We start from the raw sequence: 18,698 nt of genomic DNA, 5'->3' as shown, positions 1-18,698 counted from the left end.
TTAAAAAAATATAAATTTTTTTATATAATACAAAAAATTTCTTTAATTATTTTGTTGTGAATGAAAATGAGATTTCTCATTTGAATTGCATTCTTAGTCTGAAATTAAGTATAAAAAAATTATTTTTTTTGAAAATTTTTTATTTCTATTCTCACATATCAAACACTCCCCCAATGCAAAATGGAAATAAATCTTTCCTTCAAAACCTAATTTATTAACATTTGATCTCAAATTATCATTTTTGGTGCACTAGTATGGGCACTGTTTAGAAATATTTTGTTACCAAAGCAAAAAAAAGTAAAAACAGAACATGAGAGAGAGAGAGAGAGAGATATTCTTTTTTCAAGGTAAAATAAAAAAGAAAGAAAGAAAGAAATGAGAGAATATGAAAGAGAACACTACATGTGTAAAATGGTCGCATTTGCCATTCCATGTGAATGAAAAAGGTAACCTTGAAGAGCAAATGTTTTCATCCCATGTCCATTTTGCAAATATCTGAATTGAATTCTCCCAAAATATAACCCAAATTACACAACATTTTACTATATATTTGATCCAACATCCAGGTGACCAGATCCTATTAGACATAAATAGGAAACTATAAACTATTTTCCACCCAATTTGGCCTAATCAGAAGCCAAATCATAAGCTGTTTTAGTTCTTCCCAACATCTCTGACCTATAAAGGCTAAAAAGATGGAAAATTAATACAGATCTACATTAATTTAAAGGAAATGTAGAAGGATTATGTTTATTCAAGCTACAACATAAGCATCACCAAGTTTTATCAACCATCATACCAAGAGCAGATCCTCAGAACACCCCAGACTAAGCTATAAACTACTGATTGCCTATGTCGATGTACAGAAGGGAGATCCTTCCACCTACATCTAATCTTCATCTTTAGCAGCATCTTCATCAAGGGTGTTCACCCTTTCGCATTCATCTATCCATTCAGAATATCTGCAAAGATGGGATTTTTAGTTGGACAAGGGACTCAGATAGAGAAAAATATATTATGTAAGTATGAATTGGATTTATATGGGTTTTTGACTTACACGTCGATGGGTTCAGATAAAGCTGCAAACACAAAGAGAAACAGAAAGATCAGTGTGTCTCATATGTAAACTCCAAACAATCATCAAAACATTAGCAAGTAAAAAATTACACCAAACAGAATCAATTCCCTTCAGAATTTCTCATTAAGGTTACAGTTTTCTGTAAGAAGGATTCTGAATCCAGAGGTTTTGGCACATAATTTGGCATACAAATATTTCATTTCCTTCGTTCGTGCATGTGTGTGGGAAAGAGAAAGAGAAAGAGCAACTCTTGGAATAGCAGAAACTACTTAAAATAATTTCTTAGAACAAATGCAATAATCAACTTCAAGAAATTTCAAACTTCAAAAAAAAAAAAAAAAAACCTAATTGTATAATCTTCATGCTCAATTTATAATGATTGCCTTAAAATGTTTTACTTTCTGAAACAGAAATCTTCCATTTTGTTATGCCATTTCGATCCAGACAACAGATCATTTGGGTACTAGCATTTTGTGGTAGAGCAAGGCTATCAGGATTCAGGACTCAACCATTATCTTGCTAAAAGCTTTATCTGGTAATCAACAAAATTATGGTACGCATTTCAAGAATTTCAATTTACAACCTACTTCAGTTTGGGATGGAGTCCCATTATTAAATAGGCCATCCCAAACCGTAAAACCAACTAAGGGCGGAAAGCATTTTATAGTTGGTTTTCCATTTTAAGATGGAAGTTTCTACATCAATGAACTGGAGCTCAGAAGTAATATCCTTCTTTTGTTTAGGGGATAATTGGATAAAAGATAAAGGAGGTATATTCCAATTTACCACTTCTCCTAAACTTCTTTCAACACATGCTTCAATAATAATGGAGCAATATGTCAATCATGAGATATAGAACAATATTTTGAACAATGTATAAAGTAAATATTGCCATTGCATTTTATTTCTTTGCAGATATGATGGGAATGGGATATCGTTCCCGTATTTTCCCCGCTTGTGGATACATGGAATAGATATCGGCAAGGAACTGAAACATACCATTGACAGTCATGCTAAAGCTTTCTTGGCAAATTCTGCACACAGCCTCACCAATCAAGTTCTTCATGTCACTGAAACCAGATATCTTGAGAGTCAGTGCCAAAAGAATAATAAAATGGAGTGGCAATTATGCACAAACCCAACTTAAAAGACCGAATTGCAACAGCCCATTGGATTGACATATCATATATGATGCCAGAAACACAATAATGGAGATGAAACAGTGTGGGAAAACTGGAGGTAAGGTGGTTCATCACCCTCCAGTGGCATGAATCCCACACTCATGACTGCTGTAGAGAGGAATCATTTTAAAGTATAGATTCTACTATTTTGTCCTCAATAAATTTAATAATGTCAGTGGGGGACTTGGGGAGAAGGTGAGTCTAACTAAAATAGACACAAAAGAGAGAGAAATAATGACTTGGATGATATTACTTGTTCACCCTTAATAAATCAATCCATCTTGTAGGAACATGCCAAATGATAGTAATTCCAAGAAGTCAAGACCAAGGCATGGTGCGAAAGAGACATCAAGCATGTACAGATGGGGTATTGGCCTAAGTAATGGTAATGATACAAGGCACAAATAAAACTCAATGAGACTTACATTCTACATTCAACACTGGTTCCATGATTGCAGAAGGGACAGCTGAAAACAGTGTCGAGCTTGTCCATACGCTTCTTAGGAGGGGGCTTAGCCCTAGACTTCCGTTTCCCCATTTTTTTCCTTCAGCAATAATATCCCAACCTGCTAATTCATTTTGAAACCAAAAGCAAGTGAAAAAGGCAATTCATTTTAAAAACCCATTCTATATCGAGGACAAACAAATGAAGCTACTAAGCAAAACACAACAATAACAACAATAAAACCTGATAAATTAGAGACTATATATTGTAATTTTTAAATAAGAGACTATGCAGTGTAATTTTTTTTTTCCCCTGCCTCAAATATTAAAGCCATCCTAAGAAATAAAAAGACAGTGTTTTTAATGGGAATAAAATGTGCTTGATAGGCTTATTTCATATCAAAGCAATGCAAGTACTTCTCCCTCTAATTATAACGTTCTACACTAAACAATTTTTTAAAAATAATCAAGCCAAATGATTTTGAGATTATTCTTCTCACCTATACGATACAAATTCAACGGTAAAAACCGAATCAACAGTCGAATAACAAACAAACAGTCCACCTAGTTAGCAAGTTGAGAAAAATGTACAACTAGGGCAGATTACAACATATTGAATGCACCAAACAATAGCAACCCTGGATCACTCTCACAACAATAACTTCAATGAGGGAAACAACATGAAAGAGCTTAAACAACCCGCAAGAAGATCAATAAATTCATGTACTTCTGAATCAAAAGAAACAATAAAACCACAAGAATCAAACCCTAAAGCCAAAACCAAAACCCACGTTTGCCCCCAGTCAAAAACCAAAAAATAAAAAAATAAAAATAAAAACTCAACAGATAACCAAACCCTAACCCTAACCCTGAAATCCAGAATTCGACTAAACTGAACCCCAGAAACCATATCAGCAAACTACCCAAACTTAAATTTCTTTTTCTTTTTATTACAAAAAAAACCCATGATCAAACCAATCAAACCCAGTTCAAAATATCATAAACAGCAAGAAAATAAACAATGATCACATTGAAACCATCAACAAAAGAGAAACTAAAAACAAACTGCAAGAAACCTTAGTTGAAACAGAGAGTTATGTTGATATATCTATATCTAAGTCAGAAAACTAACATCCAATTCCGCTAAAAATTGATAGAAGGGTATGAAGAGATTGAAATTGGGATTGTAGAATGGAAGCAACCTGAGAAAATGGAGTGTGTTTTCTTCTCTCTTCGTGTGTTTTGTGTGGTCATACATAGGCGGCAGAATTTGGAGTTGATTAAATAGGTCACACCGCCATATTTTTAATGTAATAATAAAAATAAATTAACTAATTAATGTAGTAATAAAAAAATTAATTTTTAGCCCGAGTATCTATCCTTTTTTAAAAACAAAAAACATTTGAATAATTATAATATTTATAAATTTTGACATAATAAATTTTTTTAATAGCTTCATTTTTAAAAATAATTTTTCAATAAATTTAATTTTTTTTATTTTGTATAGGAGTTATTTTTTGGATTTTAAAATATTTATGGTATCCTAAAATTAGAGTTTCCTTTTTAAAATTTTTTATCATATCATAAATTTTGTATGTATTACAATTGAAAAAATTACTTGAGATATTTTCTTACCTTAATTTACTTTCTCTAATGTTTTTATTTCTTATTGTCTTAAGTTACTCTAGGGTTTTAGAGCAATGAATAGGAAATTTTATCTCATGATTTAAGATAATTTTTTCAATATCTTTTTATATATTTGTAAAATATAATACCTTAATTTAAGAAATAAAAGATATATTTTTTATTTTTATATTATTCATCTTATAAAAATAATATTAAAAATTAAAATTTTAGTTAAAAAGAAAAGAATTAAAAAATAAATATAACATTTTATTTAGAAAATGTTTTTATATATCTAAAAAATGATATGGTATTTTTTTATTTATAAATTTTAAATATTTTAATTATAAATATTATTAACAAAGTATAAAATTATAAAATTATTGTAAAATTATAAAGTGAAAGAAAAAGAAAACAAAGAAATTAGAATATAGGAAGAGAAAATAATAGATTTTCATTAGAGGTATCTTCATTTTATAAAGAGTCACAAAGAGATATACATCAATATGGATGATCATCCACAAGTTCTCATATTCTGATAAATTCTCATATTTTATAACACTCTTGATGATCATAAGAACATGCCTCATTAAAACCTTACTAGAAAAAACCCTATAGGAAAAACCTGCCTATATAGCTTCTTTCCATTTTGGCCAATCATTTCTATGTCGGCATTCTTCCACTTCGTGGTTCAGGATCTTCATCATTTCTTATGATATCGGAGGCCACTTGGAAAACGAAAATATTGTTAATAACAATATTATTTCAATCCCATTTTTCTCCCATATATACATAACTTACTAATATCTCACAATTTTTAGGTACATGTGCCTCTTCGGAGGCTTCTCGTTCAATATGTGCCTCTTCAGACGCTTTCTGCATTATTTGTGTCTCTTCTGGGGCTATAGATTTATCAATTTTAAACTGATCAATCATTTTGATAGTCTCTTTTAAAGTGTCAAGTTTTTATTGGGTTCTCCTCTTCTGGGGAGTTACATCATTTGAGTCGACAAGTCTACCACGCTTTAGGCGTATCTTAGATTCATTTGTTAACTGTCTTACAGGAACATCAATTCATGCTAGAGTATTTGCAGCCAGGATATATGACTTTGTCACTTTCTTTGTATCAATAAATGCATCTAATAATTGATTTGCAAGATTTTACAAATAAATAATCTTTTAAACTTCCAGTTCACATTGATTGGTACGAGAATCAAGATAAGTCAAAGTCAATGCATTCCAAATAATTTCATGTCGTTCTTCTAATGGCGAGAAAATTATCTCGTTAAAATGATAATTTGCACAACATGTCATTCTACATTTTAAATGTATAGGTAGACTAGTCACTAAATAAGAACTTCTGGTTTTATAATATACATCTATACGACCTTTTACCCTGAGGGACCAAGTTGGTATTACAAAATTCTTCTGGATCTAGTATCGTATAAAGTGTCATTCACATGGAATCAAATACTATTAGTGACATGATATAAGCCCTTCTAGAGCCTTTAATAAGGTTTCTATCACCTAATATAGTATTAACATTGTCTATCATCAATGTTGTGCAATTAATAAGACAAAAGTTTTATTAAAATAACAAGTCATAAAACATTGTCATAAAGACTTCGTCTTTATAGAGTTGAAGAAATATTATCATAGAGAAATAGTTAAAATCAATGGAAAAATATTAGTCATTGACGATGACTTAACTTAATAAGTTGTGTAAAAGCAATGAGAGCATATATAACACAATAAAACAAATATGAAAAGATAATTTAAAGTCATGTATTTCTTAAATATCTCACATATTTGATTTTGTAAGTGTGGAGCAATTTATACATGAAATAACTAAGAAGTATTTCAATAATCAAACTAATTGTAGTGATAGATCAATAATTTTATTCAAAATATTATTATGATCTAAATTAATGTGCAAAAATTAATTTATAAATCAAAATTTCAAGAGAACATATCATGATTTAAAACATTTTATTGTCTCAAAACTTTAATTGAAATACTACAAATCCATCTGAACATATATGTAAAGATATAATATAATATATTGAGAACAATAGTTAAACCTATTGTAATTTCAAAATTATTTTGGATAATGAAATTATTGTGTTAATAAAAATACCATATATGGCAACATGCAATAATATATATTGTTTTATATAATTCAAAATTTTCCAATCATAAAAACGTGCTATAAAGAAAATTGACATCCAAAATCAATTTATTGATCATATGACCAAGTCATATATTTCACATGTATCCAAAAAAATCTCAATTTTCTAAATTAAAATAACTAGAATAAAAAAATATTTCAAACTATCACCTCTAATGCAAAAATATTATGCAATCTGAAATTCCACATCTATATGTAAATTTTTCTACTAATAACAGTATAACTTCTAATAATATAAATTTATAAAAACTATCAAACACTTACCTATTTGCATAACTTGATATACAAAATGTTGATATTTTGATAATATGTAAATATTATCGATATGTTTGTTATCATATCTTCAGGCTATAATATATTTCATTATAACTTTTGGTTATATAAATTTCATAAAGTTGTACAAAATTGTTAGTTAACAATTTTGTTCTCTATAACTTCTAGCTATAAGAAAGTACATATTAACAACTTTGGTATAACCTTTAATTAGCACAAAGTATATTAATTTTCTTATTTTCATAACTTTGGGTTATGAATAATAATATTTATATAACTTTTGGTTATATAACAAAATTTTAAAAAATTATGTATCTTTTAGGTACATAGCTGTTCATTGACAATTTTGTTTTGTATAACTTCTGGTTATACAAGAAAATTAGAAATTATATGCATAGTTTCTGGGTATAAAACAATTGTTAATAAAAATTGTTTTCCATAGTTCCTGTTGTGAAAAATAAGTGAGTACGAAATAAAAATTAAAAGCCAATATTTTTCATAACTCTAAGTTATGATTATTTTGTTAAAACAAGAAAATATTCAACTTTGTACATAGCTTCAGGCTATAAACTATTTATGTATAACTTTTAGTTACACAATATAATTAAAAGAAATTAAAAGTTAATATATTTCATAGCTTTAGGCCATAATTATTTTGTCAGAACAAAAAAATATTTAAATTTGTACATAACTTCAGGCTATGAACTATATATATATATATATATATATATATATATATATATATATAGATTTATACATAACTTCATGTTATGAAAATTTATTTATTTATTTTATACTTTCTGGCTATATAATATTGTTTGGTATAACTTCTAGTTATACCGTATAATTAAAAACAAATAATTAAGGATCATATATATAACTTTTGGTCATGTATTTTTAATTTTATAATTTTCCCCATAACTTTTGGTTATAGGGATTGTACATATTTTTCATAACTTCTGGTTATGAATTTACCCCATAATTTATAATTTACCTCATAACTTCTGGTTATAGGGATTGTACATATTTATGTATTCAAATAAAATAAATGAAAATAGAGATCAAAGGGTTATAAAATAGAAAATCATGATATAAGATTATCACGTTCCTTCTTGTAAGAACTTTTTGTAAGAAAGAAGAGAGAAGAGTCTTTCTATTTCTCTGAAAATAAGAACATCTTTCTATTTCTTTGAATAGAGAAAAAAATTTATATTTCTTTTGTAAAGACTAATCGTGCTAATAACGTGTTATGAAATTATAAAGTGAAAGGAGACAAGAAAGAGAAATTAGAATATAAGAAGAGAATAGAATAGAATGGATTTTCATTAGAAATATCTCTCTTTTATAGGGAATCATAAAAAGATATACATCAATATGAATGATCATTCACAAGTTCTCATCCGACAAATTCTCATATTTTATAACAAAAATAATTTTCAGATAATACTTATATTTTTTTTAGTAATGAAGATTGATGATACCTTTTCGATTAATACCGAGAGATTAGGTGCGCTCATGTGTCACCCTTGATTGATAATATCAAAAGGTGCCATTACCCAAATAGAAAATATATTGGGAAGACTTCCTCAATAACCCATTACCATAAATGTTACTATCAGAAGATCCGGTGTTTCAAGATTTGGAGCAAGACTTTCACAACATCAAACCCAGTAAAGAAACCTGTCACTTATAACAAACTGATGACATACACCTAAACCCTAAAAGCTCAATGTGGATAAAACATTTCAATCCAGGCGTTCATGGGAAGAGTGGCAGTCAAAGGGCAGCTTGAAACCGATTATCAATGAAGAGTTTCACAGTTTTACCAGAAGGTGGCCACAAAATGCTTCACACCCATGATGATGAAACAATGATTTCCCCTTGTGTATCAGACTAAAATATGTTTTTGGCGATAACCTCATGTTAAGGATAAATAATTGCAGCAGTAGCGTGAAGTTTAGCTGAGAATAATGGTTGTGGATGCTGCTTCCGCTGCTTGCTTTCTTTGGATTAATGGAAACTCATGGGCGATCTCCAAATAACATTCATGGAACTTGCAGATGAAGAGTCCAAGTTAAGAAGCTGTTGCAGCATGGTTAACATCTGAAGCATCTCTCCTCTTTGGTTTCTTTTTCTGCTTCCGTTTCTTCTGCTTTTGCCTCAGCCTAATCTGATCTTTGATATTCTTCTCCCATTGTTTTCTGTTTCTCTGATAAAGCAGCATTGCAGCGCGGGCATCTTCTACCTGAAACCAGAACTATCCGTGAGACATGGCCACTGAAGTAGTTTTCCCTTAACGTCAACTATGATCTCAGCTGAGAATGATAGAAGTATTATATGTATACATATTTGATAGGCAAACAAAGTTCAGAAAGGGACCCTCAAAACAGGAAGCACAGCCCGAGTACATTGGAAAATGAATAAAAGTATATCTGTTAAATATGTAGGTTGGCATCATAATGTTTAGAGCAAAGTAGTTAAAAGATGATGAGGGTCATGAAATATGAGAATGAAAACAAAGCCAAACCTCCAAGACCTTTGCTTTTTTTTTTTTTTTTGATAGGTACCTCGAAGACCTTTGCTTTAATGAAGGTAAATTAGACTAGTTGTTAATAAGTTCTTAGAACTACTTTAGTAATTAAATGGTCTGATTTTACATTGCATGCAACATGCAACAAATGATAATGAAGATGATAAAAGTCAATAATTGCAATAATATATGTAAGTATGTAAATGTGTGTGTATATATATATATAAAATAAACTGCGTAAGTAACACTCAGGCTGCTGTCTTGGAGGGTGGTCTATGATGTTCAGACTGTCAGCCAAAACTCAATTTCACACCTCAACGGTTAGATCAGGTCCAGTCCAAGCATCAAAAGTACAGGCTGAACTGGCCAAATTTTGGGTGGCAAGGCTATATTTTGTAGTATGCCAACTAAATGTTCATCCTTATTCTATAAACATACGACTACATAAGAAAATGAGATATCATCTTGCAAATGAACAGCACAAAGACAAAGAAATAATCACCACAATAAGTTAAAAGAACTTACAGGGCAGTGCTCTCCATTCTGGATCTTAACACCAAGAAACTCAGCTGCAAGATGTCGAAGGGCCACCCTCCTGCGTTCTTCCCTAATTCATCAAGGATATGCTTTAAAAGGATATACCACAGGAAATGCAGAACATAACTGACAGTGCAAGTATTGATCGTGAAATAGTTTAAGGGGTAGTACTTTAAAAAGAGTTCACACTCAGATGTATCTCGCATGTCCACCTTTGGATGACTTAATAGCAGAGCCTGTCCCAAGAAAAAGAATTTCAATGTAAACAAAATACCTCAGGCACCCAAATCTAAATACCAGATATACCAACCTTAAGATCATTACGTAACGCATGACCAACAAGAAGTCTTCCTTTAATCAACTCTGCCACTTGCCTCTGAACAGTCTGGAAATCCTTAGCTGCAGCGAAAACATCATAAGTTTGACTGAGGCTTTCTACAAATACAGTGTAGTTAAAAATTGATATGTTACAACAGAAAACTCCTACTATGTAATATTTTCAGCCAAAAAAGAAAATAAAACAAAACAGCCACTATGATGTTCAGATGTTTAAAGCATTTTTTCTCTCCTAATTCTGGCCAACTGACCACATTTCAAGGATATTTGACTACATTATACCATATTAGAAATTTAGAATGAATTACTGCATTCACAATTACCTTCTAAAATTTTACATATGTATACAATATCACAAACCATCAATTCAGCAAGTAACCATCTCAATACTTATATAACATAAAATACAGTCTGTGCTTCAAGGGAAAAAGGAATATCAAAAAAAAAAAACATTAAATGCTAGAATCACAATGTAAAACACTGATTTTCCCCAACAAACTCTGCACGCAGTGGATGAAAGGGATATCCTTAAGTTCAATCAACTCGAATCCAAGCAATGGATACTTGCCTCCAGAGATTTTTTAGCTGCAACTTCCCAATCACTGTTGACATTTGTTTCATTTTAATTCCCATGGAGATAATAGATGTGCAATGGGTAGAGACCAACTGGAATCAACCTTTTAACAATGCAGGATCTTACAGAAACTGGGAAAATCTACAACAAATCAAGGAACGGGGTGCATATGTATATATATATTCACAACTAAATTAGGATTTTAAGCTTCTGTTTACATAACTTAAAAGTATTTCAAGTGTCATATTAACATGTACTCTCTTTGCTGGCTCAGACACATACTATGCACAAAAGTTGCTTGAACTTAAAAACATAATGAATGTTTGGAAAAACAGCCTATTGTTCATACAAGTTCCAATTTTGCACATACAAGAAAGAAAGCAGCAAAAGAAAATATTAGGCCAACCTTTTTTCAAGTCACGGGGTCGGATTCCACTAATTTCTGTACGGAAATCAACAACCCATTCAACTGGGCGAACATACTCATCATATATAACATTTCCCCACTTATTAACCTGCCATAGACTGAACTACAGTTAGTAAACATTAATGCTAAATAAATAAGTAAATGTAACCTGGAATTTTTATCCATAGAAAAACTTGAAAGTCACATTATAGTATCTGAAATCAATAGTTTTATGGATTACATATAGTTTCAACATTAGCACCACTCAGTAAAGTATTAAACTCCACTATAAAATAAGGTCTTAACACCACAAAGTTGTATCCAAATAAAGTAGAAGCCTTAGAAAAGCTCTGATGCATTAAAGATTTAAAGTCCCTAAAGTTCAGGAATTGCTAGGTTAAAGGAAAGTTCTACAGTGCAACTGGCTGGTATCTTTGTACAAAAAAACATCCATGAAGATTGTCCCAATTATGCATGCTAGGGATATTACCTCAAAACTGAACTTCTGTCTAGCAACATCTTATTAGATGGTAAATGATCTTTGCATGAAGATTTAAAGTCCCTAAAGTTCAGGAACCGCTAGGTTAAAGGAGAGTTCTACAGTGCAACTGGCTGGGAACTTTGTATGAAGAAATGTCCATGGAGATTGTCCCAATTATGCATGCTAGGGATATTACTTCATATTACCTCAAAACTGAACTTCTGTCTAAAAAACAGCTCATTAAATGGTAAATGATGTTTGTATTTAGCTATGGCATTTGCAGGTTTCTCTAGTTTTATCTGCTGCTATTGGTTCTCCTTGGCACCCTTTTATCATAAGTTCTCCCGTATAGATAAATAAAAATAGAACAAAAAGGGGGTGCCATACCCAGTGTGGGTCCCATTTTCAGGGTTCTGGGAGGGGTGAACTGGTACAGGAAACTTCAGCAATTTTGCATGAAGTGGCTGCACGCAGACTTAAGCCTGTGCTTCCGCACTTGACAGCCTTTGAAGTTACCATTGCATCAAGCAATGGCTCCTTATTGTGACAAACAAAAATCTGGGGCAAAACAAACAATTAAGGTTATCCTTCTCTGTGAGTTAGCACAGAACCTTTTCAAGCATACATGAGATCTTCAGCTCATGATACCAAATTACAGACGCATGCTATGCACCCAATGAGAAAGACAAAGAAACATAAGACAGGAGGAACTAATACCAATGTCACTCGTCCAAGAGCACTTTTATTTCCTTCAGAACCAACACCAACCATTTCACAATCCATAGCTACTGCATCCGTCAGACTGGAAAATCAGTTAAGCACCATAACACTCAGCAAAATAGAAAACAAAAAATTGAAAACAAACTATATTAACAAGATAGTTTAACTTTTTAGAGTAGTATAAAAAATGGAGCACTTGCCATTTGAATAGAACAATAAAAAAAAAAACCCATTCACAATAAATACAATAAGAATTACAATTACTGTTGTTTGACATCTGATTTTAACATAAAATTACTTCAGAAAAGAACAAAAATAAACGATCTTTTTTTTGCTTTGACAGTCAAAAGTAAAGACCTGTATGAGTTACTTTACTAACCTGGGAAATATGCTTTGGTCCAATCAATAAAAGCCATAAATGAAAATACATTGAATATGAATATAATCTGTTTCAGTCACCCTTTAAAAGTGTGACATGGACCTTTTAAAATTGTGTTTTCAATTAAGCCATTCATATATTTAGATGTTTTATGCTTATTAAAATGGATGTAAATTCATGCAACACAATAGTCAAGATTTTTAAAGGCCTTGACATACAAGTCAAACAATAATAAAATTGAAAACCATTAAAGCAGCTTCAAGAAACTATTGGTAAGTATTTGACAGCAATTCCCTTGAATCATATCAGCACAAATAGATCGCTCCCGACATAGATGGAGTCAACAGATGTGCAACATGATCACCAAAAGAAATGTACTGATGTCCCCTAGACCTTTAAAAGGAAAGAAGAGCTAAATCACTAGACAAGCAATCAAGGTGCCTTCCGAAACAATATTAAGTGACACATTTAAGGGAGTAGTTGGTTAGATCAAAAGACCTTTGCATGTTCCTTTCTGTGATAGTCAGACAATCCAACTTCACTAAGCATTACCCATGTCAACAGAACATGACACGATACAGATGTAGGTGCGATATCGTTGTTGGATAATCCTACTTTGCTTTAGATATGGTTGTATGATTTTGATTGATTTTTTTTTTCCAATTTCCCTAGTATATATTTACAATGAAAAAAAAAAGTGAAAGCTTAAGAATATTTAGGGACAAGAATGAAAAAAATAAGATAAAAGGAATAATAAAAAAAAAGGGATGTTCTCACAAAGATATCTTACTTGTTTTTCATTTTGTTATGTCGTATCCAAGTGTCCATACCCCTTACAGAGATCCTTTCTAAGCAAGCCCCCATATTCTAAATTTTGAAAAGTAAAAAAAAATTGACTCCTAAATTTTCTTGATTTCATTGATAAGTTGTTAGCCTAGGGCATTATTTAAGGGCTTCTGTTTTGTCCCTCATTTTTTCTATCTTTTACATTTTTTTTTTCTGTTCCTTGTGCACTTCCCCTATCCCCTTTAGGTGCTTTTAATATGCTTTTATTATCCATCAAAATAAATAATAAATAAATAAACATTTAATGTGTGAGCACTATTTAGTTAGGTAACATGACTAACAACATGCAAAAATCAGTATGCCATATTTATTGGATAAATTTCAATCCCATGGCTGCAGAAAATGCCCGGTACATCATCTTACCTACTCTAGTAACTATAGTTTATCTTCAGGGTTATGCTATCCAAAACCTTAAAAGAGGAATAACAGAAGAAAATATTTATTTGTTTAACAGGTTGAATTTTGGAAAGTTAAACTGTGCTCCATTCTATTCAAGGGAAAACACAGGACAAAAAATAAAATCTCGTAATTGTAGAAGTTGTTGGATGGACTGCATGCTGTCAGATTCCAAGTGTTCTTTTCTTTTCCTACTATTTCTTGTCAACATGGTTATAAACTCTCAAAATATTCACAAGAAGACAGTAAAATATTGATTCAGATTGGGACAAATTACGACAAAAAAATCAGCTTTAACTGCTCAATCAAATTCAGGAAACTTCAGATTTAAAAATTTGGGAAAAATGTTATTCTAATATTTTTCATTAATTTGAACAAAAATTTGGCCGAATTATACACAGATTTTGTTGAAATTTGACTCAGCTATTACAAATGAAAAAAATAAAAATAAAATCGGATTGTCCAAACTAAGCTGAAATTTCTACATTTTCCAGACAAGTTCAAATTTGAATTTGAGCATTTAATCTGCTACAAACTAGAGAACTAACATCTTCCGTGCAATCAAACAACGATTGAGGTCCAAGTAAATTCCAGTAGAAAATTAACTTTCTCTAGGGAATGAATAAAAAAAAAAAGAAAAAACAAATTTTCTCCGGGAAAAAAGCATCAAAAAGGTTTTAAAGAATCACCTCGAATCAGTATTGGTTGGAATAAGAATATTGCGCTGAGAAGCATCAGGCTCTGCATCGGGTCTCTCTTTGCGCTTACCTGGAAAAAAAAAATTGCAGAGAAAATTAGAGGAAAAAAAAAAAAAAAAAAGCGAAACTGAAGAAAAAGTACATTACCTAAAATGGTTTTCGAGGTTTGGGGCTCTGCACCGTTTGAGGATTTTTGTGAAGGCCTTGAGGCATGGATTTTCAGCTTCTGCACAACATCAAAGTCAATAAAGATAGATATTATTCAGAGAAGAAAGTAGAGAGAGGAAGAGTTGTACTTGTTGGAGCTGAGTCCAGTTGGGATTAAGCTGATAATGGCTATTAGGTTTAGGGTTTCTCTGTTGAGTTCCCATCTTTTGCACACTGGATTTGCTCGGAGGAGAAAGATAAAAGGTTTCGTGGACCATGGGCCATGGGCTCAAGGTTGGGCTTCCCCCATTTGCTGCTCTGGCCCAATCAGTGGCATGAAATGTAATTTTGTGTAAAAGGTTTTCCTTTTCTTTCTTTTCTTTTTCTTTATTTACTATTTATTATTATTTAGGTTTCTAAATTTGGAAGTTCCACACTCGAACCGGGTTGCTTAAGTACTTTATAATGCAATTGATTGAGCATGTAAAAAATCGGTTGAGTCAGTAAAACTTAAACAATCGAGGTGCACTTTGCACCTTCTCATTTTCAATAGCATATGTTTAGTCGATTAAGGCAGAGCTTCAACCAATCGAGGACTAATTGAATTGGTTAAAGGTTTTAACCCCAACAGTCACTTGTTAATTAATGCATAACAACTAGTAGTTGGTTTGATTGATTGGTCAACCTGTTGATCACAAACCGTGTCTAATTGCTAATTTGGGCTCCAAATTTCTTGTATTGAAAGGGAAATAGTTTAAAATCATTCTTGAATTTTATTTGAGTTTTGGGATAGAGTTTTGAGTGTACTTTGATTTAATACTTGTGTATTAAATTGATGCACTTCAATCATAGTTTTTCTTTGTATCATTTAGGCTCAAATTTATATTATGATTTTATAATATTATATTTCTATCTTTTTTGTAACTGTTATGAAGTGAGTTCTAGGATATCACTTGAGGGAAAAAATCTAAGTGCGAGATATCATTTAAGGATTCTCAAATGTGGGATGTCATTTGATATGTTATTTGAGAGTGACTCATCTCTTGAAGATTATGAAGGTCCATTGGAACCTATTAATCCAAGTGCAAGAATGTTGAAGACTTTGGCTTTAAAGCCTTGGTGACAATGAAACCCTTATTCGATTAAAAGTTTGAGGAGAGTGAATATAGGTTGGATTGTGCTGAACTATTATAAAAATCTTGAGTTTATATTTTCTCTTTCTTACTACATTTTATATATAATGGTGTTTCATTGTATTTATTACATAATTGCATATATTTGTCATTTGAATTCATTTAGTTTAAATTTGTAAATAGTAACCATCATTCTATTCACCCCTCATCTGTTGGATGATTACTTGAGGTTGATACAATAAAATCTTAACAAATATAATTAAAGTTAGTAAAAAAAATAGGTATCTTTAAATTATTTCATTTTTATATAAAATATGAAAGATTAAATTATTTTTATTCAAACACCTCAAGACCAAAAATATTTAAACATTTTTATCATATTCAACAATATATATCACATCATATACCTTTCTTAAACAAACTCTTTTCACAGCTTGCAACAATCATATAATGACTAAAAAGTATTCCAAGGCTCTTATCCAAGGACATACGTCGATGCCACTCGTTAATCCACACATGGATCTTCCTAGGAATGTTTTAGGTTTTTCACTTTATGGTATTTTACCTTCCTTCTTTTTAGGGACTCTTATCCAAAGACTATTCCACTATCGGTTTTTACCTTTCCTTCAAGCCACCCATCATGATGTATTTTTCACAAGTTGTGTTAGAGCTTTCGACACTTTTTGTGATGCTCATGTTGCATCAATAAGTTAGTTTCAACAAAAATAGGAAGGTATATTTTAATCATAAGTAACAAATCTTAGTTAAAATTTCTTATATTCGAATGTCATAAATAAGCAGAACCTTCATAGCTTCACATCTCAATTTATTTTAAATATCTTAACTTATTTTTAATTATCTTTAATTAGCTTAATAAGCTTATTAACAATCTAATCAATTTCTTTAATTTATCAACTAAATCAATTCACTAATCAAATCATTAATTTTCATCAAAGAAATAAATAAACTTAAATTAACTTGTAATTAAATTATGGTCATTACACAGAGAAAATTTAGATTTAAGAATCACAAAAGAGAAGTTTTAGAGGTAGTAGTAGTGGAACTAAAAAAAAATTATAAAAGGATTTATAAGAAAAAGTTGAGTGGAGGATAAATTTAGAATATAATAGAATGAGGAAAGTGGAAGATAAATTTATAGTAAATAAATAATTTTTTTTGGGATAATCAATGAAATCTTTCCCACCTTAGAAAACTAACCCTTTACATTTTTTCAACCTAAAAAATGCTAATTTTTAATAAAAATGCGCTTATATTTTTATTGCAAAAGTAATCCTTTCTTTTAAAATACACATGTAAATAATGAAAATATTAAAGGGTATTTATATAAAAAATGGGTTACTCTTCAAGTTAAAAAATAGAGAAGGTTAACTTTACAATTTTTGTATATTTTCATCATTTTTAATCAATTAATCCTTTTTTTTAAGTTAAAAAATATTTGACTTGAAATGAATATAAAAACTTGATAAAGAATATTACAACCTAAAAAGAATCATATTTCAAAATTTTAAGTTAGAATTATTTTTTTATTTAAGATTATTTTACCCCTTTTTAATAAAATATTCCTTAAATTAAATATACAAAATTGATTCATACTCAAACCTTTTTGCCATACCTCATTCACTCTATTTGGAATCTCCCCTTGGTGGGGTTTGCACAAAATGCCAGTAAGAGAGGGAGGTTGTGACTTGGGCTTTTGGCCACCTAATGATACCTTAAATAATTAAAAAAAAAAAGAAAAAGAAAACCCACATGATCACCTCACTTCATGATTGATAACCCTACTTTGTTGTATGATTAATAAAAAATATTAAATATAAAAATAATAATAAAAATAAAAGAAAGAGAGAATCTTGGGAAAATTTTAAAAAGCAATTTAGGAGAGGAAGGTGTGGGTGATGGTGCAGGTAGCCTCCAAAATAGACAAGCCAGCACATTCTCCAAGGTTGGAAGAGAATTTGGGTTGAACCCACTGTTCAAGCAAATTACAAGATACCTTCTTCTTTAGCCTTCTCCCCTCTCCAAAAGTCCTTTTCTTTCGCTTTGCTTTGCCTCTTTCAAAGGTCATCTTAGTCAAGTTTGAAGGGAAGAAGTTAACCAAAAAAAAAAGGGAAGCATGCCACGCTAAAGTAACCAAAAATTGAATGTTTGTGATTGAAAATGTTTTTTAATAACTTCCTTTGTACCCACTTACCTATAGGGATCAAACCTCAAGCTATCAATTAGTGACCCATCCCTAGGTCAGGGCTTAAGAGCGATATTCTCCAATATGATGCTCCCGTGACTCAAATTCAAGACCCTGATTTTGATATCAATTTTTGAATTGAGTTTTAATTATCACATTTGAAAATCAATTAGTGTTCAATGAGAATAAATAAAACTTTTAATAACATTCGACATCACACTTTGCAGACATGTTCCAAGAGCTATCATTTGAGTGACTCGTCCCTAAGTTTAAGAGCGACATTATTGCATCGTAACACTCTCATTTATAAATACTGTTTACTTTGAGTCTAAAGTCCATATAATTTAAAAATACATTTGTAAAGTTAAATAATAAATATCTCACTCGAAAATGTGAAGTCTCATTCTTATATATATATTGTTTACTTTGAGCCTAAAGTCTTCGTAATTTAAAAATGCATCTATAATGTAAAAGAAAATATTTATGATTCGTTGTGAAATCTCCCTTACAATCATTTTTACATCT

General features: G+C 30.7%; 2 protein-coding genes across 6 annotated transcripts; both read right to left on the bottom strand.

The window, feature by feature from the left end:
• Nucleotides 1–518: 518 nt before the first annotated feature.
• Nucleotides 519–4,004, bottom strand: LOC100246889 (transcription elongation factor 1 homolog). Of its 5 annotated transcripts, none has more exons than XM_002285227.5 (5): nt 3,906–4,004; nt 2,685–2,825; nt 2,078–2,148; nt 1,058–1,079; nt 519–962 (listed from the first exon to the last, which is right to left on the bottom strand). In XM_002285227.5, exons 2-5 carry the CDS (start codon nt 2,795–2,797, stop codon nt 890–892), a joined length of 279 nt encoding a protein of 92 aa, XP_002285263.1. In that variant the 5' UTR covers nt 2,798–2,825; nt 3,906–4,004; the 3' UTR covers nt 519–889. The 5 variants fall into 5 exon arrangements, with proteins under 5 accessions (XP_002285263.1, XP_010644157.1, XP_002285261.1 ...); XM_010645855.3 differs by having other exon boundaries at nt 2,685–2,828; nt 3,906–3,976; XM_002285225.5 differs by having other exon boundaries at nt 3,836–3,959.
• A 4,353-nt stretch (nt 4,005–8,357) lies between these two features.
• On the bottom strand, nt 8,358–15,097 carry LOC100241776 (uncharacterized). The gene is made up of 9 exons (XM_002282834.5): nt 14,987–15,097; nt 14,838–14,916; nt 14,682–14,760; nt 12,369–12,453; nt 11,171–11,279; nt 10,165–10,253; nt 10,026–10,090; nt 9,843–9,924; nt 8,358–9,032 (listed from the first exon to the last, which is right to left on the bottom strand). Exons 1-9 carry the CDS (start codon nt 15,059–15,061, stop codon nt 8,862–8,864), a joined length of 834 nt encoding a protein of 277 aa, XP_002282870.1. The 5' UTR covers nt 15,062–15,097; the 3' UTR covers nt 8,358–8,861.
• Between the last annotated feature and the right edge of the window lie 3,601 nt (nt 15,098–18,698).

The sequence above is a fragment of the Vitis vinifera genome, chromosome 19, assembly GCF_030704535.1.
Source record: "Vitis vinifera cultivar Pinot Noir 40024 chromosome 19, ASM3070453v1".
Classification (NCBI taxonomy): Eukaryota; Viridiplantae; Streptophyta; class Magnoliopsida; order Vitales; family Vitaceae; genus Vitis; species Vitis vinifera.
The sequence above is the reverse complement of the archived record's forward strand: the minus strand, read 5'-3'. Positions and strand labels throughout refer to the sequence as shown.